The sequence below is a fragment of the Falco naumanni genome, chromosome 4 (assembly GCF_017639655.2).
Source record: "Falco naumanni isolate bFalNau1 chromosome 4, bFalNau1.pat, whole genome shotgun sequence".
Taxonomy (NCBI): Eukaryota; Metazoa; Chordata; class Aves; order Falconiformes; family Falconidae; genus Falco; species Falco naumanni.
The window spans coordinates 61,827,683-61,850,358 of NC_054057.1; the positions used below are offsets into that span (position 1 = coordinate 61,827,683).

The 22,676-nt window shown below is 63.3% G+C and overlaps 2 protein-coding genes across 5 annotated transcripts in view; one reads left to right on the top strand and one right to left on the bottom strand.

The window, feature by feature from the left end:
* The first annotated feature begins 2,721 nt into the window (after positions 1-2,721).
* PTPN23 (protein tyrosine phosphatase non-receptor type 23) lies at positions 2,722-20,901 on the top strand. Of its 2 annotated transcripts, none has more exons than XM_040593715.1 (25): positions 2,722-2,869; positions 5,718-5,792; positions 7,036-7,163; positions 7,775-7,851; positions 8,836-8,885; positions 9,495-9,626; positions 10,078-10,158; positions 11,449-11,580; positions 11,787-11,834; positions 12,119-12,175; positions 12,735-12,793; positions 13,063-13,142; positions 13,362-13,476; positions 13,862-13,927; positions 14,283-14,428; positions 14,877-15,197; positions 15,552-15,706; positions 15,852-16,003; positions 16,248-16,427; positions 16,635-18,864; positions 19,042-19,226; positions 19,398-19,502; positions 19,589-19,727; positions 19,809-19,922; positions 19,993-20,901. In XM_040593715.1, exons 1-25 carry the CDS (start codon positions 2,786-2,788, stop codon positions 20,521-20,523), a joined length of 5,442 nt encoding a protein of 1,813 aa, XP_040449649.1. In that variant the 5' UTR covers positions 2,722-2,785; the 3' UTR covers positions 20,524-20,901. The 2 variants fall into 2 exon arrangements, with proteins under 2 accessions (XP_040449649.1, XP_040449650.1); XM_040593716.1 differs by having other exon boundaries at positions 19,045-19,226.
* LOC121088063 (SREBF chaperone) overlaps positions 20,885-22,676 on the bottom strand; it is a 68,379-nt gene continuing 66,587 nt past the window's right edge. For all 3 annotated transcript variants that reach the window (XM_040593717.1, XM_040593718.1, XM_040593719.1), the window contains exon 23: positions 20,885-22,408. In XM_040593717.1, coding sequence (XP_040449651.1) covers positions 22,163-22,408 — 246 coding nt within the window. In that variant the 3' untranslated portion in view covers positions 20,885-22,162. The remainder of the gene's footprint in view (positions 22,409-22,676) is intronic.

Consider the following 22,676-nt stretch of genomic DNA (forward strand, 5'->3'; position numbering starts at 1 on the left):
GAGCTGGGATTTATCAGGTGGCGTGAGATGGGATCTATGAGATGGGGTGGGATGGGGTGAGGTGGTTGGATGGGCTGGGATCTATGGGATGAGATGTATGGATGGGGTGGGATGGGATCAACTGAGATGGGATGAATGGCTAGGATCTAGGGGATGGGGGTGAGGTGGATGGGATCAGATGGGATGGGATGAATGGATGGGGCAGGGTGGGCTAGGACCTGTGAGGTGGGATGTGGTAAGATGGATGGATGGGATGGGGCAAGAAGGGCATGGGGTGGAATAGTAAGGGCAGGGCAGAGCTCTCCCCCACAGTGCCGGGGGGGAAGCTGGGACCTTTCAGCACCCCCAGAGCTCAGGGTGCCCAGGAAAGGGGCCAACCTGCACCCCCAGCTCTCTGCCAGGGGCTGACAGAGCCTGTGCCCGCCCCCCCCGGCAGACCCCCACATGTCCCCTATGCCAGGCACCCCCTGCCCACATGTCCCTGTGGTGCTACTCCACAGCTGGGGGCCCTGGTGCCCTTTGGAACCCTTGTGCAGAGGACCCTGGCAGAGGTCCTGGTGTCCCTGACATCTGGTGTCTTCATGCCCCCACACCCCAGGTCCCAATGTCCTCGTGTCTTGGCTCCCAATATCCCTGACATCCAGTGTCCCAATGGCCTGGGTCCTGATGTCCCCAATACCTGGTGTCCCATTGTCCCCTTTGTCCCAGGTCCCAATACCCCTGACACCATGTGTCCTGACATCCCTGGGCCCTGGGTCCCCTTGTTTCAGACACCTGGTGTCCTAAAGTCCTCATGTCCCTGTGTCCCAGATCCTGATATCCCTGACACCCTGTTAAGGGAAAGTTGAAAAGAACTTGGAAGAGAGAGTTCAAGCCTTGTGATCGAGGTCGCAGCCCATGGACGGTGTGAGGCCAGTAGCGGCTCCCCGGCACGTCAGGTCCAGGGCTTCTTGGAGTCTGGTTGCTTGGGAATGCAGCCCAAAGCAGGTGGTAAACTCCATCTAAGGCTAAATACGGGCATGAGACCGATAGCCAACAAAGTACCGTAAGGGAAAGTTGAAAAGAATTTTGAAGAGAGAGAACGCACGCCCTGGATGAGGAGAGACTAGGAGAAGGCAGCAGAGGGATTGACATGAAGAGTATGTTGGTATGAGATGGTAAAAGACCTTGTTGCAGCCAGCTAGCTTGGCGAGTGCTGCAACACCCTGTGTCCTGACATCCTTGTGTACTGGATCCCAATGTCCTCATGTTATTGTCTCCCTGACACCCCATGTCCCTATGGCCCTAATATCCCTGACACTCAGTGTCCTGGTGTCTCTGTGTCCTGGTGCCCCCACGCCCTTGGTCCTGATATCACTGTGTCCCAACATCCCTGTATCCCAGATCCCAATGTCCCAACGTCCCTCTGTCCTGAATTCCTGTGTCCCCGAGACCCAGTGTCCCAATGCCCTTATGGCCTTGATGTCCGTGACACCCATTGTCACCATGTCCTGGCTTCCTGATGTCCCCAGGCCCCAATGTCCCTGATACCCAGTGTCCCTGTGCCCTCGTCCTGTGTCCCAATGTCCCCGACCATGCACTGGGGAGCAATGAATCAGAAGAGGGATGGGAAAGCTGCGGGTGGGATTCCTCACGGGTGGGAGAAGGTGGCTCCAGTCCCACTGGTATCTGGGGAGCCTTTGGCACATGGGAAGCTGCTAATGAGCCGAAGAGCTTGTCCTGTGCCAGAACTCATCAAGCAATTAAAATAACGGGGTATTGCAGGAAAAAAAAGCCACCATCATTGTGCTAATAACTGCATTGTCAGAACAGACCCAGCACTGTTCTCTTGTGCGAGATAGGGCATCACCGGGGGCCGGCTGGGGCATGGGCCTGCAACCGAGCGTGTAAATATGGAGTGTGTAGATACACCTCGTGGTACTGGGGGGGTGCAGATCAGAGGGAAGGGCTGAGGAACTGGGTTAACCAACTACACCAATTCAACGGAGAATGCTTTACAAGTATCCAAGTCTTCCAGCTCGGGAAGAATTCACATTTCGATTATTCAGTTAACCTCTCGGTTGGCAGATAGCTGAGCCATTCCCACCAGGACCCAGAGGATGTCCTGCTGGAACAGGACACATTCCTTTGCCCGCCCCGGTCAGATGCTCCAGCTGCACTCACACAGGGCAGGACAGGCGAGGTTTCATTTGGCACTGATTAATGTCACATGTTGCTTGCCAGGAACTGTGTCCGGGGGCAGGAGCCAGGGTGGGGAGGTTGGTGAGGGGATCAGTCGGGCACCAGTGGAGTCCAGTGGCCCCAAACGGGGCTCCCAAGGCCCTCCCAGCTGCCCCCAGCCCGCACCGGGGCCCAGCCCCAGGGGAGCCCCGGGCTCTGGCCCAGGCCAGGCCTAGGCAGGCCTGGAGCTGCCCTCAGCTGTGGGGCCGAGGCCTGCGGGGTCACTGCGGGCAGGACCCCACGGGGACAGGCCCCAGCAGCGTGGCCGGGGGCTCCCGCGCCCGCAGCGGGCCAGGCCCGCCTGGGGGCGGCCGTTGCCATAGGAACCACCTGTGCCCTCCCCGGGGGCGGGGCGTCGCCATGGGCATGGCTGTCTGGCCCTATCACCGAGCGAGGCGTCGCCATGGCAATGGCCCCTGCCCCGCCTTCAGGGGTGGGCGGGGCGTCGCCATGGGAATGGCGATACCGGAAGGGGCGGGGCGGGGCGCGGCCGGAGGACTCGGTTTCCCGTGAGGCCCCGCGCGCGGTTCCGGCGGGCGGGCGGTTCCGGCGGGCGCAGGCCGGGATGGAGGCCGTGCCCCGCATGCCCATGATCTGGCTCGACCTCAAGGAGGCCGGGGAGTTCGCCTTCAACGCCGCCGTCAAGAAGGTGGGGCCGGGGAAGGGGCGGCTGGGCCCTGTGGGGGGCCCGGGGCGGCGGGCGGGCACTGTCAGGGGCGGGCCGGGGGGGCTGTGAGGGAGGGAGTGCCTGGGGGGGAGGCGGGGGCCCTGTGCGGCCTGTGTGGTGTCTGTGAGGGAAGGGGGAGCTTGCGGGGTGTCTCGGGGGCCTGTGTGAGGTCTGGGAGGGGGGAAGGGGCGTGGAGGGCTTTGAGGGGGGTATGTATTGTCGGGGGTCCTGTGAGGGAGGAGAGTGCATGTGGTGTGGGGCAGGGGGTCTGTGAGGGAAGGGAATGCTCGGGGGATGTACGTGAGGCCTGGGAGGGGGGAGAGTGCTTGAGGTGTTGGGCCAGGGGGGCTGTGAAGTAGAGTAGTGCGTGGGGTGTGGGGCAGGGGAGCCTGGGGGCTCCGTGAGGGTTGCTTGGGGTCTGTGAGGAAAGGGAGGGCTTGGACGGGGTCTTGGGGTGGTGTGCGGGAGGGGAGTGCTTGGGGAAGGTGTTGGAGGGCCTCTGAGGGAGGGGAGTACCGGGGTGCAGGTCGGGGGGGGCCTGTGAGGGCAGGGAGTGCTTGGGGGGCTGTTGGAGGGGGTGAGGCCTGTGAGGGAGGGAGTAATTGGGGGTGGTGGTGTCAGGGGGGCTGTGAGGGAAGGGAGTGTGTGGGGTGGGGGCTCTGTGGGGTTGTTTGGAGGGTGGGAAGTCTTTGAGGTGTGTGGGGAAGGGCAGTGCAGAGGGTTGAGGATCTGGGGGGGCCCTGGTGGAACTGGGAGTTCTAGCAAGGGATGGGGTGAGTGGGCTGTGGGCCAGGGTGTTAAGGGGTGGGGAAGTGCCGGGAGGTGGGGAGGACTGGAGCAGGGCTGCTGGGAGCACTGGGGCAGGGAGGGGCTGAAGTGTGGTAGCTTATCACCTGGCTGTCACCCTGTGGTGGCTTTGCCCTGTATGGCATGGAGGGAGCAAGGCCGTGAGCACATCTGTGCCCCCCTCGGCCCCATCCCCAGCTTGGCCTCACTTCCCTCACTGTCTCCTTGGGGGGCAGGGTCAGCGTGGTGCTGCTGGGGGGCAGAGTTTGGGATGGGAGGAGTCCTCAGAGCGCTCCCCATCCTGGACAGAGCCTTCCCCGGCCACCTCGGGGTCAAGTGGTGAGCTGGCAAGTCGGTCCCCACTGCATGTGACTGCACTGGCGCCCAGTGCCACAGCCGCCCTTCCTTGAGCCCTGCCACCGGATCTGGCCTCCCCCAGTTGTCATTAATGCTGTGGCGGGTGTCGTTAGCGATCCGTATCTGCCATGGCTGATCCTTTGCATCTCCTTTCACTCTGCTCCCACGAGCTCGTTTGTGTAAAAAGGGGAACCGAGGAGGGGAGAGCTGGCTCTCCTGCTGCCAGCAGCCCAGGCTGACCGATCATCAGTCAGTTAAAAGCTCTGATCCCTTTGTGTTGCCGTTGGAGGAAGGTTGAGAGTACAGTGGGTGCGAGACAATGAGTTCCTTCCTTCCCAGAGGTCACCTAGGGCCATGGGGGACACGACCTGTCCTTGCTGCCCCGGTGGGGATCAAACCGATCGCTTAGGGGAGATGCAATACTTAATTAAGCTTGTAAACAAGCTCCACCTATGACTGGTGTTTCCTAGTGCTGCCTATGGATGAAAAGCGTGATTTGTTGACGTGGAAGGAGAATGGAGGGGGGGAGTTCTCCTGTGTTTGTGTCACCACCTACTTTCCACCACGCTGTTTTTTTGGCTGCTGAGGGGGGGCATCCCGTCAGACCCCAGCAGCATTAGTGTGGCTGGGACGTCCCTGTGCTGGGAGGAAGGCATCGTGGGATCGCTGAGCTGAGTCATGCTGTGCCAGCTGGGATAAGGTGTGGCAGCCGTCGGTGTGGCTCCAGCCCCGCCGTGCCTGCCTGCGAGTGCCAGGGGAGCCGGCGGTGCCGTGGGCTGCGGGGCAGCACCTCACGGGGAGCTACAGCAGAGGGGACAGTGGCCTCCAGATCTGAACTGGGCCAGGAAAAGTTGAATAAATTCCTGTCCAGAGCCTTGGAGGTTCCTGAGCTGGCTGTGGCTGGGAAGCACTGTGCTTGCTGACAGCATTGCAATCCGAGGGATCTTGAAACCCTCACTAGAGGCAGGTTTTGGGGGAGCTCTGTCCCCGTGGCTCCCTCCACAGCGGTGGGGAGGTGTAATTCATCACCGAGTGCCTTCCTTGGAGATCCAGAGCATTTTATTTCTTAATGAGCATCTTCGGCCAAGCCTTGGCACCCCTCCAGCGGGGGCTGCGGTGCTATGCTGTTCCACATAGGCAGGCACTACCCCGTTTCGTTTCCCTTTCTGCTCTGGCCGCAGTGAGCCGCCTCCTGGCCAGCTGCCAGCGCGACATTCCCCTCTGACCATGGCAAGAGGCTTTGCTTTCATCCAAGCACAGAGGGGTATTGGGTGTGAATCTGGGAGCGACTTCAATTCACTCTGTCCTGTTCGCTGGTGACAGCTCAAGACCTCATGGCCGCTTGATTCCAGTTTTTCCACCCCAGCTCTGAGGTCCCTGTCGGCTCCTGGGGTGCGCTGGATCGGTGCCTTTCCCCAGGGTGTTGTCTCCACAGGACCCTGAGCCCTGGCTTTGTGTTAAGCTGAGGTTCAACAGGAGCTGGGAAAGATCTGAGGGGGGGGGGGGTGTTGTAGGACAAACAAGTTCTGAACTAGGAGATGCGGGACCCCATGCCAGTGCCTGCCCCTTCACACTGTCAGATCCGCCGCGAGGGCTTCCCCCAGACCTCTCCAGAGAGAACTGCTGGTTGTCGCTCTGGGGCTGGGAAGGTGCTGCAGGGCGTCTCACTCCTCTCTTCTTCCTCCAGTTTGTCCTGAAGAACTATGGGGAGAACCCAGAGAACTACAACGAGGAGCTGCGGAAGCTGGAGCTGCTGCGGCAGGTAAGCTGGGCTCGTCCCAAATTGCTTGCAGCCCTGGTGACATCTCCCAGAGCTGAACTGGGGGAGCTGTTTCATCATCTGCCCCATGCTTGAGGATGCAAATGCTGGCTCCCACCACCTCCCTGGACTGGGAGCTGTGCTGGAGCACTGCTGTGGCTGCTCCTCTTCCTCAACTGTAGCCCACGGAGGAGGCTTTCAGCAGCTGGGCTGCATCTTAGGCTCCTCATATGATTCAGGCTTCCCGAGGAGCATGCAGGGGTTGGGCGTTAGGGCTTTGCTGATTCCACTTCCCTGAATTTGCGAGGTTTTATGTTGAATACAAGTTCCCTGTTGGGTGGAAGAAATCACTTTGTCTGGTTGGGCTGGTGCCTGAAGCCTTTGCAGGGAATAAATCAGCCCTTCGCGCTCTGCTCCAGAGCCTAAACAATTGTGTTAGTCACTGGGGTCACCAGTTTTGGGGGTGCTGAGCTGGTTAGAGACAGCCTCAGCCCCAGACAGCTGGTAGCTGAGACAGGGACAGTAAAACCAGGTGGCGACAGTCAGAGACTGGCCCTGAGCCAGGACTGGTGCTGGTTTGTGTCACACTGTAGGTTTTGTAGCAGGGCCATAAGCCTGATGCACAGAGTGTAGCTGGGGTAACTCATGCTGGCACCAGGGTCACCTCACCAGCGTCTCCAAAGCATAGAGGTGGCCTTCCAGTAAGGAACAGAGGTGGGTGGGTGCTTCAGCACCCACAGCTGGGGATCTGTCCATGGGCTTAACTATGAACCTGGAGGCTGGGAAACCTTTTCTGGGTCTCTTGCTCTTACAGCTTTGCCATAGCAGTGGCTCCTGTGCCCTGTCCAGGACACCCCCATTTCAGTCACTCCCAAATTCCTCCCGTTTTTCACCCTTAGGAGCCTGTGCTGGGGAGAGCAGAGACTTTTCCCAAACCGGTTGCTCTAGATCCATAAAGTGGCTCCCTCCAGCCTCGTTTTTAGGTGAACAGACCTGTTTTTCTAGCTGTGTTACATCAGTTTTTTCTGTAAAGCCTGGCTCCTTCCTGCAGTGCTGCTTCATCCCGAGGGAGCCGGCTGATGCCCAGCTCTGGCTGTCCCCTTCGTGAAGGCTCCTACTTCTGCCTGCGGATCTCACCACAAATCAGGCAGGCTGCCTGATGTTCCTGCCTGACGTGTTACCCATGAGCCTGTACCATGTTACCTGTCCCCAGGGCAGCCTCTTCCTCCTCCTCTCTCCCCTCCAGAGTGCTGTCAACGTGCCCAGGGACTTTGAGGGCTGCAGCACGCTGCGGAAGTACTTTGGCCAACTCCACTACCTGCAGAGCCGCATCCCCATGGGCGCCGAGCAGGAGGCGGCGGTCCCCATTGCATGGTGAGGAGGAGCTGCTTCCCTGTACCCTCTTTCTGGCATGGGGCTCAGGCTTTGCAAATGGGAGGATCGGCTCCCAACGGGAGCTTCCTGAAATGCAGACGCTGACCCAAAGCAGAGCATCTGCTTCCTCTTCCCTGCGCGTGTCCTTCACCAGCATCTGATATGCTCCTCCCTGCCACCCAGCAGCTGTACCTGGGTGTCCTGGGGACCTCTTGGGAAATGGCGTCCTGCCCTGGGGATCTGGCAGGATGTCTAAGCCCAGCCATAAGGCAACATGGTTGTCTCTGAGGGGATACAAGGCAGAGGCAGGACAGTGTCACCGTGCAAGGTGACAGGGCTGAGATCACCCTGGGCGGCAAAGATACTTGGCTGTGTGTAAAGGGGATGTCTGCGCTTACAAAGCCAAAACAAGCCTGCCATGTGGAGATGCACCGTTCCACCGCTTCTGGCACCTTGATTTGATGCCCAGGGTGATACTGGGCACGAGGGCCCCTTCCCTGAACCTCTGAGGGATCATGTCTCCTGACAGAACCGTTTTCTGGCACATGACCTGTGCCCAGGAACACCAGTAACTCCATCTACAGCTGCTAACCAGGCTTCTCTCCTCACAGGACTGAGATCTTCTCAGGCAAGACAGTGACTCATGAGGACATCAAGTATGAGCAGGCGTGCATCCTCTACAACCTGGGTAAGGGCCTGGGAGACCAGCTGCCCTCTTGGTGCAAGGGATGTCCCTCCTCTCTGCCCGGCCTTTGCTCCACGTCAGCATTCCTCGGAGGGGCCAGGCAGCAGCTCAGCCTGCCTGGTCCCACCAGCAGCCATGGCTTAGCGGGGTTGTGCCTCTTCCCCTCCTCCATGCTGCCTGTGGGGCTGGGTGCTCAGCAGTGGAACTGCATGAGAGGTTGACTTTGGCTTTTGTCAGAAGCTCCTCTCCTTTCCCTTCCACTGTGAGCATGCCCTACATCTCAGTCAGGGGTTGCACTGAGGAGGCTGACATCAGGTTGCAGCATTGCAAGTGCCCTTTCTAGCATGGTGACAGCCTCAGCCAGGCTTTGTCCAGCTCATCCAGCATCTCGTCTCCTCAAAAGCAGCGAATGGATGTAAAGCATCAAATCTAATGCTTGTCCCCCTACCCATGCTCTCCAGCCATGGGCAATCATGGCTCAGAGTGGGGCTTTTTTGGTAGCCCCCGAGGGGAGGTGATGCTCAGCCCCTGGCCACTTAATGCACCTGAAAATACTCCCATCCCGGGCGTTGCCGCTGTCCCTTTCACTGCAGCTCAGGATCTGGCTGTGCTTTCCCAGCGCACCACGCACAGAGCAAAGCAGTTCAGTTTAAAGCCCAGCCCAGCGCTGCTCCCTGAACCTTGAAGAAACACGTCTGCTAAGCCAGGAGGGTGTTTGCTATTTGCTTTTCCATACTGAGGGTTTGTTTCCAGCCTGGGATTTGTCTGTGCCAAACAACTTGCATGTGCAGCCTTTCACTCCTCTGGTGCCCTGTGAGATGGGGACCCTGAGTACTGCAGCTCCCTGTGTCCCGCTGGCCCAGGGAGCCAGCTGGGTGCTGCTGGGTGGCTGTGGCCCGCTTGCCACAGATTTGGGCTTCTCCAGGAGCGGTGAGTGGCTGCTGGCAGGTGCCCTCACCCTACTGAGCCGCCGTCCTCTTTCCGCAGGTGCGCTACACTCCATGCTGGGTGCCATGGACAAGAGAGTGTCCGAGGAGGTAATGATCCCCTGGGTCCTCCCTTAATGACTTTTCTCTCCCTCGTGGTTAACAGCCACCAACCAGTAGCACCAAGTACTTTTTCCACCGTAACACGGGTGGTTACAAGCATCTCAACATCGGACACCAGCTTTGGATGTCCACTGTGACCTAGTGTGGCTGTAGAGTGTTATGAGGGGCCACCCCCTTCATGGCTGTGTCCCCCTCTGCCCCATCATTGCTGTCCCTGCTGTGCAAGGCTCTGCCTGCTTGCTGGCCAGGCTGGCCTTCCACCCGCAGCACGCAGACCAGAGGGGGGAGGTCTGACGCAGCTCAGGGCGTGCATAGCTGGGGAAAGCGCTGAGCTGTTTAGAGCCCTGTGATCCCCAGGGATTTGCTCCGGGTTCGTGGCAGCTGCTTTCTGGGGTCTCGGAGGAGGCACAGGCAGCACGGGGAACATCTAACCCCTGCTGAGCTGGGGTTTATCACCCTAACCCTGCTGTGTGAAAGGAGGTTGCTGCTTTTCCAGTCTGACCGAGGCTCCACAAATTTGGTACATGCTGGATGTCGGCTGGCTTGGCATGCGTGCAGGAGGGCTGTGCACACCTGACACATATTCTGTTCTCTCAGGGCATGAAAGTTTCCTGCACCCATTTCCAGTGTGCTGCCGGGGCGTTTACCTACCTGCGGGATCACTTCCCTCACTCCTACAGTGTAGACATGAGCCATCAGATCCTCAACCTCAACATCAACCTCATGCTGGTAGGAACTGGGTTCTTCCTCCACCAGGGTGCTGGTTGCACTGGGACAGCTCCTTGCACACCTCAAGGGCAGCTGCCACTCAACCGGGCGAGGGGTGTTTGTATAGTTGGGTGCTCCCTGTGGAGCTCAAGTGCTTGGAGCAAGCTGAGGTGGGACCCCCAGTGCCCCTCGCCAGGGTCTGTGCTGCTGTAGGCAAGAGGGGCTCCCACCTGCAGGAGGGAAGGAGGTTTGGGGAGGCAGCGGGGAAGTGGGAAGGCTCTGTACCACTCTGCTCATCCCTGGGCTGTTTGGGCATCCCTTGAGGCTGGCGTTTGCTGGGGTCCGCTGCCCTATCAAGGAAGGGGCTGTAGCTGGTGGGTCCTGCCAGGGATCAGGGCCTGGCGCTGGTTTGGATACCGGAGTTGTTCCAAGGTGGAGAGGAAACAGAGTATTCCCCTCTTGTCTTTGGTAGGGCCAGGCACAGGAGTGTCTCTTGGAGAAGTCCATGCTGGACAACAGGAAGAGTTTCCTTGTGGCCCGGATCAGCGCCCAGGTGAGCTCCTGAGCACTTTCTGCTGTGCCAAACTGGCTGATTCAGCCTGAGCGCTTGCTGTTCCCGGCACAGCCACGCTCCTGCTGCATGGAGTGACGCGTGGGGTTGGGAACATGGGGAGGGTGTCCCGCATCCTGCATGGCGTCAGTGCAGTCAGACAGCAGCATGGGCTGCTTCTGTTGCCTTGGGCTTCAAGCACAGCCATCAGCTCCTCAAAGGAGAGCTTGAGATGCTCTAGAGGGAAGAGAAGCCATCCAGAGGGGCCTTGAGAGATGGGCCCCTGTGACCCTCATGGGGTTCAACAAGGCCAAGCACAAGGTCCTGCACCCAGATCAGGGCAATCCCCAGTGTCACCACAGGCTGGGCCGAGAATGGGTTGGGAGCAGCCCTGAGGAAAGGGACTGGGGGTGCTGGTGGGCGAGAAGCTGGACGTGACCCGGCCATGTGCGCTCGCAGCCCAGAAAGCCCCCCGTGCCCTGGGCTGCATCCCCAGCAGCGTGGCCGGCGGGGCGAGGGAGGGGGCTCTGCCCCTCTGCCCCGCTCTGCTGAGACCCCCCTGCAGCGCCGCCTCCAGCTCCGGGGCCCCCGGCACAAGGAGGGCACGGACCTGTTGGAGCGGGGCCAGAGGAGGCCACGGAGATGGCCAGAGGGCTGGAGCCCCTCTGCTGTGCAGCCGGGCTGGGAGCGCTGGGGCTGTTCAGCCCGGAGAAGGGAAGGCTCCTGGAGAGCCTGGAGCACCTTCCAGCACCCAAAGGGGCCGGCGAGGAAGCTGGGGAGGGGCTTTTCCCAAGGGCCTGCAGCGCCAGGACAAGGGGGAACGGCTTTGCGCTGAGAGAGGGCAGATGGAGATCAGAGCTGAGGGAGAAATCCTTCCCTGTGAGGGCGGCGAGGCGCCGGCACGGGCTGCCCAGAGCAGCTGTGGGTGCCCCAGCCCTGGCAGTGCCCAAGGCCAGGCTGGACGGGGCTGGGAGCCACCGGGGCTGGGGGAAGGGGGCCCTGTGCGTGGCAGGGGTGGGACTGGGGGGTCTTCAGGGGCCCTTCCAACCCAAACCGTTCTGGGATTTGGACCCTCTGTGTGAGGTAGGTTTACCGTGGTGATGTCACTAGCCCTGGCTCTGACCCAAAACTCATGTGCAAGTCCCCCATGGCACATTTTGCTGTGCTGGCTGGGTGATCTGAGTCCTTGGGCACAAACACCTGTGCTGGTGCATCCTCTTTCCCTTGCTGTGCTCGATTCCACCTAGGATCCAAATTTTTGCGGGGTTTAAACACCCATCTCTCTCTCCCTAGGTGGTGGATTACTACAAGGAGGCCTGCCGCGCACTGGAAAACTCGGAAACAGCCTCGCTGCTGGGAAAGATCCAGAAGGACTGGAAGAAGCTGGTTCAGATGAAAATCTACTATTTTGCTGCTGTGGCCCATGTAAGTGAGGAGACAAACTGGGGGGCTGCTTGGCTTTCGTGGGGGGACCTGGCCTTTGCTCCCGTCCCAGTTTGGGTTGCTCAGTCGTGGTGAGCACCCCTCAGCAGCAAAACACCATCAACAAATGGGTTCGGGCCACTGTGGGATTTTATTGCCCGTTTCAAAGATCTCCCTGGAGTTACAGAGCTCTGCGTGTTTTCTTGCAGCTGCACATGGGAAAACAGGCTGAGGAGCAGCAGAAGTTCGGGGAAAGGGTAAGCAGAGCCATGTCGGCCTGTCTCCTGATCCAGGCTAAGGATTGTGTCCTGCCCTGGGGGGTTGAGTCCTGGCAGAGATTGTCACACCCACGATGCTGGGTACCCACGGCCCTGGGGACATGAATGTATCACCAGCGATGTCCTGCCTCCTGCAAGCGTTTGTGGGTATTCTTGGAAAGCCCAGTTATGCTGTAGGAAGCTGTGGGGACTGGTGGTGCTGTTCCTGTGCAAAGCAAGGGCATCTACTTCTGCACCAACCCTAATTCCCAGTCTCTCTGCAGGTCATCTACTTCCAGAGTGCTCTGGATAAACTCAACGAAGCTATCAAGCTGGCAAAGGTGTGTTCCTGCCCCAGCTGGGCAGGGTTTTTGAATTGGGTTTTTGAAGCCACTGTGCTGGGCTCGAGCTCAGGCTGGTGGGATGCCAGGCTGGGAAGATGAGAACTGGTGTCAGTTTAGAAGCTTTCCTTGCCATTCAGAAGCTCAGCAGACCTGTGCTGGCTTCTCTGGGACGTCCAGCCAAGCCCGAGGCCCTGGTATCTCCTGGCTGCTTGGCCTACCAAGGTTTTAGCAGGGTTGTTTTGGTTTTAACTGTGCAGGAGCACATGGGCAGCGGGTCTGCAGCGCTCAGCCCTGCCACCTTGGTGGGCTCCCCACAGAGCTGCTGGTGCCCGCACTGGGGAAGCGCAGCCCGGTGGCATGTGAAACTGGGACACAAAGGATCTGGGGCCTCCAGGCATCTGGGTTCCTTTATGGGGCACAAGGAGAGGTGGCTGGCAAGGCTGCTGCCGGCTCATGGGCACGCTCGGGCTGTGGTCACAGCACACAGGGCTGCGATCAGCTGCTGGGACAGCGACACCTGTTCTCAGCCTGTGCTAACTCACCCTCGTTTCTGCAGGGCCAGCCTGAAACTGTCCAGGAAGCCCTGAGATTCACCATGGATGTGATCGGTGGCAAGTGAGTCTGTGCATGGGGCACCGTCCTGCTTCTCTGGGTGTCAGAAATGCCCAGTGGCTGGAGCAGCCCAGGGAGTGCCCCCAGTGTCCCCCGACACGCAGAGCCAAGCACCCCGTGCTGCCTGAGGCTCTTGAGACATGAGGAGGTTGCTCTTTGCGCTCTCTGGAGCGATCCCAAGAGACCCAGGGCCTGACCCCACTGGGAGTGAGCTCAGGGAGCCAGGGATGCCCTCCGCTTCTCATCGGCGTGGCATTGCTGCTTGTTTCTAGGTACAATTCAGCCAAAAAGGACAACGACTTCATCTACCACGAAGCTGTGCCTGCGCTGGACACCCTGCAGTCTGTGAAAGGTGAGGGTGGGCAATGCCCTCTCCTGCCAGCTCCTGAGGGGAGAGGGGCACACAGTGAATCCACAGGGCTCTGGGAAGCCAGTGGGGCTTCACGCCACGGTGCTGGGCCTTCCGGGGATATGCCAGGAATGACAGTGTTGAGAAGGAAGAGCTGTTTTGGGAATAATCTGTTCACCGTGGAGGTTTCTGACAGGCACATGTTGTGTGTTCAACCCCCAGGTGCCCCGCTGGTGAAAGCCCTCCCCGTCAACCCCACAGATCCGGCCGTCACCGGCCCCGATATATTTGCCAAACTGGTGCCTATGGCTGCCCACGAGGCCTCTTCCCTGTACAGGTGTGTCCGGGGCCGTGGCACAGGGGGGGCACGGCTCCGGCCGGAGCGGGGCAGCCTGCCACAAGTGGTCACAGGGCTGGGCGTGCAGATTTCCAGCACCGAGCTCCCCAAGGAGCCCGTGCCACCACCTGTCCGCAGGCTGAAGGGAGCTGGAGGGGACCAGACAGGCCGCAGCGGTTTCCTTGGGGAACCACCATCGTCCCCGAGTTGTCCTCGTGCCTGGCTCCTGTCCAGCGTCCCTCCTGGCAGCTGGCGCTGGCCTTGCTGCCCCGAAGGCCCAGGGATGGGCGAGGCTCTGGCCGATGCCCACAGGGCTCGGAGTTCTTGTGACTTACGGTCCTGTCGCAGTACTGAAGAATTATCTTTTTTCTCTTCTCTGTCGCAGCGAGGAGAAAGCCAAACTGCTGAGAGACGTGATGGTGAAAATCGAAGCCAAGAATGAAGTGCTGGAGTACGTGTGAGCCGTGCCTGAGTGGGGCTCCCTGTGGCCGGGCACAGGGCTGTCCCGATTATCCCCTCGCTGGGCTCCCACCCCAGCCCCGATGCGAACACGTGCATCCCTGATCTGTTACCCTCGTGCTGAGCATGAGCAAGTCCCAGTTTGCCCAGCTGTGGGCAGACCCTGTCCCCCAGCAGGTTCCGGTCCTGGTGGCTGGTCCCCAAATTCACCCTGCAGCTTTGCTTAGTCCATCGGGGACAGTACCGTGGTGCTGCGCCCTGAGCTGGCTGCCACTTGGGATGGGGGTGACCTGCAGGGGGGTGGGCGGGCTGTGCCACCGCTCAGGTGCTTCTTCTCTCACCTACAGCCAGTTCATGGACTCCATGCAGCTGGACCCCGAGACTGTGGACAACCTGGACATGTACAGTCACATCCCCCCCATCCTGATGGAGAAATGTGCTGCGCTCAGCGTGCGCCCCGACACCGTCAAGAACCTCGTCCAGTCCATGCAGGGTAGGGACATGGGGACCCAGGGGTGTCTGGGCCAGCCCTGGGGGCAAGCATGCTGATCCTCAGCTGGCGCTTGGTGTTGGGAATGGCCGCTCTGACAGCTAAATTTTTGCTGACATGAATTCCTGAACCCCAAAGTGTTTTTCCCGTTGGCTGGTTGTGGGGGGATGGTGCTTCCTCACAGGCTGGGCCAGCGTCACCTTGCTGGTGGCTGCAGCCTCCCAGGGGCCGCAGCCAAGGAGGTCAGTGCTGTCTGGAGCCCAGTGCAGGCCCCGAGCCTGGCGCATCTGGGCTGGGTGTCCTTGTCTCCTCTGGGTGCCCACAGCCAGATTTACTCCTTGGGCTGCTGTGCCGATGCCTGGCTGCGCGCTCGGAGCGGGTGGGGGACCAGGAGAGCTCGGAGTAGATGGTGGTCCAGCCCTTGGGCAGCTTCCGTGTGTCTCCCCTCCAGTGCTCTCCGGTGTCTTCACTGATGTGGAGGCTTCTCTGAAGGAGATCAGAGATCTCCTCGAGGAGGACAAGGCCCAGGAGCAGAAGCTGCAGGAGCTGCTTGGGAAGGTCCCACCACCCCAGGGGTCCCCCCCACCGCTGTCCCCAGGGCTGGCTGAGGTCAGCAAGGAGTGCTCCAAGTACATGGAGGTGCACGAGAAGGCCAGCTTCACCAACACCGAGCTCCACAAAGCCATGAACCTGCACATCAGCAACCTCCGCCTGCTCAGCGGGCCACTGGAGCAGGTCCGGGCCGCGCTGCCCTCGCCCACCCTGACCGAAGGTGAGCGGTGCGTCGTGCCGGGGGGCTGCCTCCCCCTCGGGCTGCCCTGGGCCTCTGCTGGTGCTGCATTGGCCAGCTGGTGGTCCCTTGTGAGCTGGGGGGTGGGGTTCTCCCCCTGAAAAATGTGCGGAATGGGACCCTGGTGTGGAGGCAGAGGGGGCACAGGCCCGGTTACTGTGCGGGCAAATGCCTGGCTTCCGCCAGCTGTGCCAGGAGAAGCCACGGGCTGGGTCCTTACCCCTGCAGTTCCCTCCCTGGGCTGCAGCATGGCCCATGAGTGGGCTCAGGCTGGGGAGGCTGCGCCGGGCTCGGGGGGGGGTTCGGCACGGCTGCTCAGCCCTCCCTGTCCCACAGATGACAAGCAGGTGCTGCAGAACCTGAAGCGAATCCTGGCCAAGGTGCAGGAGATGAGGGACCAGCGGACATCCCTGGAGCAGCAGCTGCGTGAAATGATCCAGAAGGATGATATCACCACCTCGCTGGTCACCACCGACCGCTCCGAGATGAAGGTGGGTGCTGCCGCCGTGTTGGGGGAAGCCCTTTCTGGTGCCGCACATCCCGGTGAGGGCTGCAGCAAGAGCTCCACTCCCTCCCAACCCACCCCAAGCCGCCCCAGCTGCCTGTGGCCCCTCAGGTCCTCCCCTCTCTTGTCAGAAACTCTTTGAGGAGCAGCTGAAGAAGTACGACCAGATCAAGGTCTACCTGGAGCAGAACCTGGCTGCCCAGGAGAACGTCCTGAAGGCCCTGACGGATGCCAATGTCAAATATGCGGCTGTACGCAAGGCGCTGGCCGAGGTGGAGCACAAGTGAGTGGTGTGCAGGGTGGCTGCAGCGCTGGCGGGGGAGTATTCCCTGGTGTGGGATCTCGGTGCCCGGGAACAGCCCTCGCACTCCCCAGGGGAGCGATGTGGGGTCACTGCCAGCTCTGTCCCCGTCCCACCGCGCTGCTGGGGGCAGTTCTGCACCCGGTGTGTTCCCCAGGAGTGGGGACACCCAGCTTTGGCCTGATGTTCAATCCCTGCTCAGCCCCTCCGCCCTGTCTTTCCCCAGGTGGAACACCACCGTTCAGACCTTGGTGGCCTCCTACGAAGCCTACGAGGATCTGATGAAGAAATCGCAGGAGGGGAAGGACTTCTACACCGACCTGGAGGGCAAAGCCGCCAAACTGCTGGAGAAGGCCCGGGCCGCCTGCCAAGCCGCCGAGGCCAGCAGGCAGCAGATCTTGGAGAAGTAGGTGGGGCCGTGCCTGTGGTCGAGACGTGCGGGTGGAAGGCCAGGCTTGGGGTCCCCAGCGTGACACCCTGGGGGTGGGAGGCACCTTTGGGTGCTGCTGGGTGATCCACTGTGGCCGTGGTGCGGGGGCTCCCTGCGCCCGAGGGGGCGGTGGACATCACCCCCTAGGCCCGCTGGGTGCTGAGCTCCGCTGCCCCCCGGCAGGGAGATGAAGAAGCAGCCACCCCCTCGGCCCACGGCCCCCAAACCTGCGCTGCAGAAGAAGCCGCTGGAGCTGGACGGTGGCGGCGGGCTGGACGCCGGGGAGCTGCCGCCGCTGGGCTCCCTGGTGCTGCCGGAGCTGCCTGAGGAGCTGCGCAGCCTGCCGCCCGACGTGCTGGCCGTGCACCTGGCTCGCCTGCCGCCCCCCGCGCTGGCCACCCTCGCCCTCAACCCGGCCCTGGCGGCTGGGCTGCGGCCCCCCGGCCCCGAGCCCTTCGTGGCCCAGCTGGCCAGTGCCCCGCTGCCACCCTTCACCCCTGCCCACCTCCCGGGGCCCCCTGTGCTGCCCGGGCACTACCGCCTGCCGGCAGCGCCCACCTCGGCACCGAGCCCCTTTCCCCCTGCCGGGGGGGCCCCGGTGCAGCTCCTGCAGCCCTCTGCCCCGCAGGTGGCAGGGCCTCCCCCCAGCTCAGCCCCCTCCGCTGCCCCCCAGCTCTTCCCGGCCGCCCCACTGATCAGAGCCCCGGTGCAGCCCGGCTACGCGGGGCCACACATGCTTCCCCCGCGCTCGTCACCGCAGCACGCCCCCCTGCCCGGCTCCACTCACGCTGCCTCCTACAGCCTGGGCCAGCCCGGGGTGCCCGCGTCTGGCCCCCTCAGGCCCCCCGCCCTGGGGCCGGCACCCATGGGTGCCCAGCCAGCTGCTGGTGGCCCTGAGCCAGCCCCAGGCACCCGGCCGGCTACCACCACGGTGGACAGCATCCAGGCCCCCATCTCCAGCTGCACCGCTCCCCCACGAGTCCCCAGCCAGGGGCCGGCCGTGCCCCCAGGCCCCTTCCTGGCCCCGCAGCGCCCAGCGGCAGCCCCAGCCCCCTTCCCCTATGCCCAGGGTGGCCTGCAGCCCTTCGGGCAGCCGGCTCAGCACCCCTTCCCTCCCGGGCAGCCCCCGCACGCCTTCGCCCCTGCAGCGCAGCTCCAGCCCAGCGTGGAGATGCCCGCCCGGGCCCAGGGCCCCCAGCAGTTCCCCCCGCCCCCCTATTTGCCCCCGGGCAGAGCCCAGGTCCCGCTGCAGTTCCAGCCCCGTGCCCGGCCCCCGTTGCCGTCCCAGGCCCAGTTTGCCCAGCAGCCCTTTGCCGGCCCTGTGGGGCAGCTGCCCCCAGCAGCCCCTGGGCAGCCACCGCTGCCCCCGCAGCTCTACCCGCTCCCGGGGCAGGACAAGCTGCCTGGGCAGGGGCTGGCCCCGCACACGGGGGCCCTGCCCTTCCCCAGGGCCCCCAGCCAGGGTCCCCCTCCCCCCCAGCCCCTGCACACCGCGCTGGGGGGGCTGCAGCCGGTGCCTGCCAGCTCCCCGGCTCTGCCCTTCTGCCCCAGCGCTGCCGCCCCCAGCAGCCAGCTGCCCCCCGGGACCATGGCTCTGGGCCCTGCCCCGGCTGCCCCCGCCAGCCAGGCTGGCCCCCACCACGTCGCCCCCTCTCCCAGCCCCGGCCTGAGCCAGGTGCAGGGCGCAGTGGTGGTGCAGGGCCCCCTCGTCCCCTCCCCGGCCCCCTCCCCACAGCCAGCCTTGCCCATGCAGCCCCTGCCACAGAGACCCCCGCCCTCACTGACACCGGGCACGGCTGCACTCCCCCCTGGGCCTGGCGAGGCCCCCTTCCAGCGGCAGAGCTCCTCCACCGATGACCTCCTGTCGTCCAGCCCCGAGAGCCAGCACGGCGGCTCCAAGGCGACGGTGGGCCAGCCCCTGCTGCAGCCCACCAAGGCGGACGCCAAGGAGGGGCAGAAGCCCAAGGCGGTGCAGCTGATCGAGAACGACCCCTACGAGAAGCCGGAGCGAATCTTGCGGCTGCTGGCGGAGCTCGACCGCTTCCGCAGGCTGGTGGAGGGGCTGGAGCAGCCGGGGCCTGGTGGCGGTGCCGAGCTGGATGCCGTCTGGAAGGAGCTGCAGGATGCCCAGGAGCGGGACGCCCGGCAGCTCTCCATCGCCATCGCCCGCTGCTACTCCATGAAGAACCGGCACCAGGACATCATGCCCTACGACAGGAACCGCGTCGTCCTCTGCTCGGGCAAGGATGACTACATCAACGCCAGCAGGGTGGAGGACCTCTCGCCATACTGCCCCACCATCATCGCCACCCAGGCCCCGCTGCTGGGCACCGCCGCCGACTTCTGGCTGATGATCTACGAGCAGAAGGTCTCAGTCATTGTCATGCTGGTGTCGGAGCAGGAGCTGGACAAGGTAGACCCTTCCCTGGACACGCGGCTGGTGGAGCTGGCTGGGGCGGGACTGCGGTGTCACCGTGCAGTGGCTGCAGGCCTGAGGGTCCCATGGCAGCCCCCCGGGGGTGGTGGGTGGGATGTTGCCGGGGGTACACAGGCCCACTGCTGACGGTGTTGCTGTGTTCCCTCCCCGCAGCAGAAGGTGCTGCGGTACTTCCCTGCCGAGCGGGGCCAGCCCGTGGTGCAGGGCCCCGTCACCCTCATCCTCACCAGCCTGAAGGTCACCCCCACCCATGTGGAGCGGATGATCACGCTGCAGTACCGGGACCAGAGCCTCAAGCGCACCGTCATCCACCTCCAGTTCACCTCCTGGCCAGAGCTGTATGCCATGGGGCAGGGGGGCAGAGGGTGGGCCGCTGGCATCCTGCAGGACCCCCAGCACTGCCCCATCTCTGCTGGAGGCAGGGGTGCCTCAGGGCTCCAGCTGCAGGGTGGGGGTCCTGAGGGGGTTGATAGCAGGACCCCCACACCTGCCACGTGTTCCCTCTGCAGGGGCCTGCCCGACAGCAAGGGGAGCCTGCTCCGCTTCATCCAGGAGGTGCACAGCCACTACCTGCACCAGCGCCCGCTGCACACCCCTGTGGTGGTACACTGCAGGTGAGCGGGGCCGGGGGGCTCCCGTGGGCCTGGGGGTGCCCCCGCTGTCCCTTGGGCCCGTCACAACTGGAGGGGTCTCTCCGCAGCTCTGGGGTGGGCCGCACCGGGGCGTTCTGCCTCCTCTATGCGGCCATGCAGGAGGTGGAGGCGGGCAACGGCATCCCTGACTTAGCCCAGCTGGTCAAGCGGATGCGGCAGCAGCGCAAGCACATGCTCCAGGAGAAGGTAGCGGGGCATGGGGCTGAGACCCCCCGGGGCTGTGGGGCTGCTGCCTGCGGGGCCTCATCCTGCTCCCTTCCCCTGCAGCTGCACCTCAAGTTCTGCTACGAGGCCGTTTTGCTGCATGCCGAGCAGGTGCTGCACCGCCATGGCGTGGGTGCCCCCACCACCCCCAAGGCCACCAACAGCGCCTCCCCCAAGGTGGGTGCAGGGTGGGGGGCGTCCCCGGGTGCTGGGGGGCTCCGCTGCTGACCAGGCCTCTCTCCCACAGCTCTACTTCCACCAGGACCTGCAGGACCTGGTGCTGGGGGGGGACATGCCCATCAGCTCCATCCAGGCCACCATCGCCAAGCTGAGCATCAAGCCGGGGGGATCCAGCACTGAGCCTGGGGCGGGCTGTGGGCCGGATCCTGCCCCCCTGCCAGACACCACCGACCCCGAGGTGCTGCCTGATGGTGTGATGGACGGCGGTGGTGCCCCCAGCCCCGAGCCCTCCCCACCGGGGCCACCCATCCCTGAGCCACCCGCTGACACCCAGAGCAGCAACCATGTGGCGGAGAGCCCCGAGGCGCCCGGGGGGCAGCCGGTGGCCCCCCCTGCCGCCCCCTCCTCTTCATCACTGGAGCTGCTGGCCTCCCTGACGCCCGAGGCCTTCAGCCTGGACGCCTCCCTCAAGGGCAAGCAGCGCATGAACAAGCAGAACTTCCTGCAGGCGCAGACAGGTGAGGGGCTGCGGGGACCCCGGCCCAGCGACGACCCCCTCAGCATGCTCGACCCACTCTGGACACTCAACAAGACGTGAGGGGGCAGCGGGGTCCCCCCCCCACCCCCCCCCGAGCCAGCACTACAGCTGCAGGCGCTGCCTGCTCCCCCCGCCTGCAGGTACTGCCTTCCCCAGGGGGGATGGGAGTACCCCGGGGTGTGGGGGACACCGGGGGGGGTGGGTGGTTTGCCATCCCCTGCGCCCCCCCAGCCCCTCTGCTTTGTACAGGTGTAACACTGGCACTCGCCATGTTTGACTCCAGTTAGAACTGACTTTTTCAGCTCTTTGCTACTAAAATAAAGAGTTTGACCCGCAGCCGTGCTGGGCCCGGTGCTGCCGGCGGCGTGGGGTCCTCAGCCCCCCGGGGTGAGGAGGGGTCGCCAGTGGCACAGCCAGGCTTGGGTTAGTTCCGTTTAATGGAGGTGTCCTCGTACACGTTATAAAACACGATCTGGTACAAAAAGCGTCCCTGTACGGTACAAAGCGTACAGCCGGGCTAAGGCCACCCGAGGTGCGGGGCGGCGGTGCCGGGGGTCCCGGCCTGCCCCCAGCCCGGCGCTGCCTCTACAATCACCAGGCTGCAATTAACAGACATCATCGGTGTTTACTGGAGGGCGGTGAGCGGGTGTTAGCGGCTGGCTCGGCCCCGGCTCTGCTCGCAGGCAGGGTTGGGACCACCACGCTCGTGCCCCCTTCCTGGAGGGGGCGGTGGGGCCTGTAGTGCAACCGGGGAAGGGGGGCCGAGCCCTGCCGGCGGTGGCGGGGGGAGAAGCCCCCTGGTGGGGCTCCCTGCTGCAGCCCCTAGCCCTCGTGTGCCTCCCTGCCCTGGGGGGGCTCACTGCCCGGCTCCTGTGGGGACCGTGGGGCAAGGGCTGCCAGCCTGAGGCCTCTGGCCCCACAGCAGCAGCAGGAGGAGGAGGAAGGGGCAGCTGCATGCGGGAGCAGGGCTGAGCCCCCTGGCTCTGCCACTGTGGCTTGGTGGAGCGAGGGAGGGCGGGCGAGCTGCTCCCGCGCTCTCCTGCCATAATAAATAAATATATACAGCATATAAATAAATAGGGCAGGGGCTGCTGCAGCACAGAGCCCGCGAGCAGCGGGGCAGGCCAGCGGCCAGGCAGGATGTGGCCCTGCCTCTGCTCTAAGGCACATGGAGGCCGAGCCAAGTGCCCAGGTGAGGTCAGCCCCAGTGGCACCTGCCGGGTGAGCTGAGCAGCCACAGCCAGGCTGGGCTGTGACCAAGCTGGAATGCACTGAGCCAGAGCGGGGCCCAGCGGAGCTCTGCTGCCCCAAGGTAAGAGGCCCCGCTGCCCCACTAGCCCTGCTGCTGCCCCTCCCCAGGCAGCTGGCACCACCGAGCAGGGTGCTGGGGCAGAGCTCAGCGCCTTGGGCGCCCCGTTCCTGCGGCTCCGCCGTGTCCCTCCGCACCACCCTCGCAGCCCCAGGATGCCCCAGTGACCGTGCAGAGGATGGGGGAAGTGAGGATGAAGACGCCGGCTCAGGCCCTGCGGGCAGCAGATGATGAGAGTCCACTTTACGAGGAGGGGAGGCAACGGAGGTGCAGACAGAGCAAGGGAGCTGGTGTCCCCGTCCCCTCAGCCCCTGCCTTCGACTGCAGCAGGGGCCTGGGTGCCCCATCCCACCTGCCTCCCTCCACCGGGGCTCCAGCACCTGCCCCTCCTCAGTCCAGCTTCTCCAGCACCGAGGGCACGTAGACCAGGCTGAGCTCGCTCCCGAAGTTGCAGACGATGGCAGCGTTCTCCAGCACGAGGATCTGCCGCGCTGGCTGTGACTCATTGCTCTTCCCAAGGTAAACAGTCTGGAGCAGGTCCCCGTAGCCGATGTCCCAGAAGGAGACGCAGCCCTGGCCTCCCGTCACCAGGAGGTTGTCGGAGATGACGCCCAGGCTGGCGCCGCAGCCTATCTCCTGCGTGGAATGAGGGTATGTGAGGGAGCCGAGCGCAGGCAGACAGCCGGGAGGGAGCTCCTCTGCCTGCCCACGCCGCTTCAGAAGAGGCCGATTAGCCACAGCCCCTCTGCCACTGGCCCCCGCAGGCGCAGCCGCGCTGGAGCGGGGCCACGGAGCTGGGCGATGCGCGCCGGCCAGGCAGCGGGTTCGGTCTTTTTGGAGCTTTTGCACATTGCATTGGCAAACAGGGAAGTTTAACCAGAGCTCGCTTCAGCCCACGCACCCC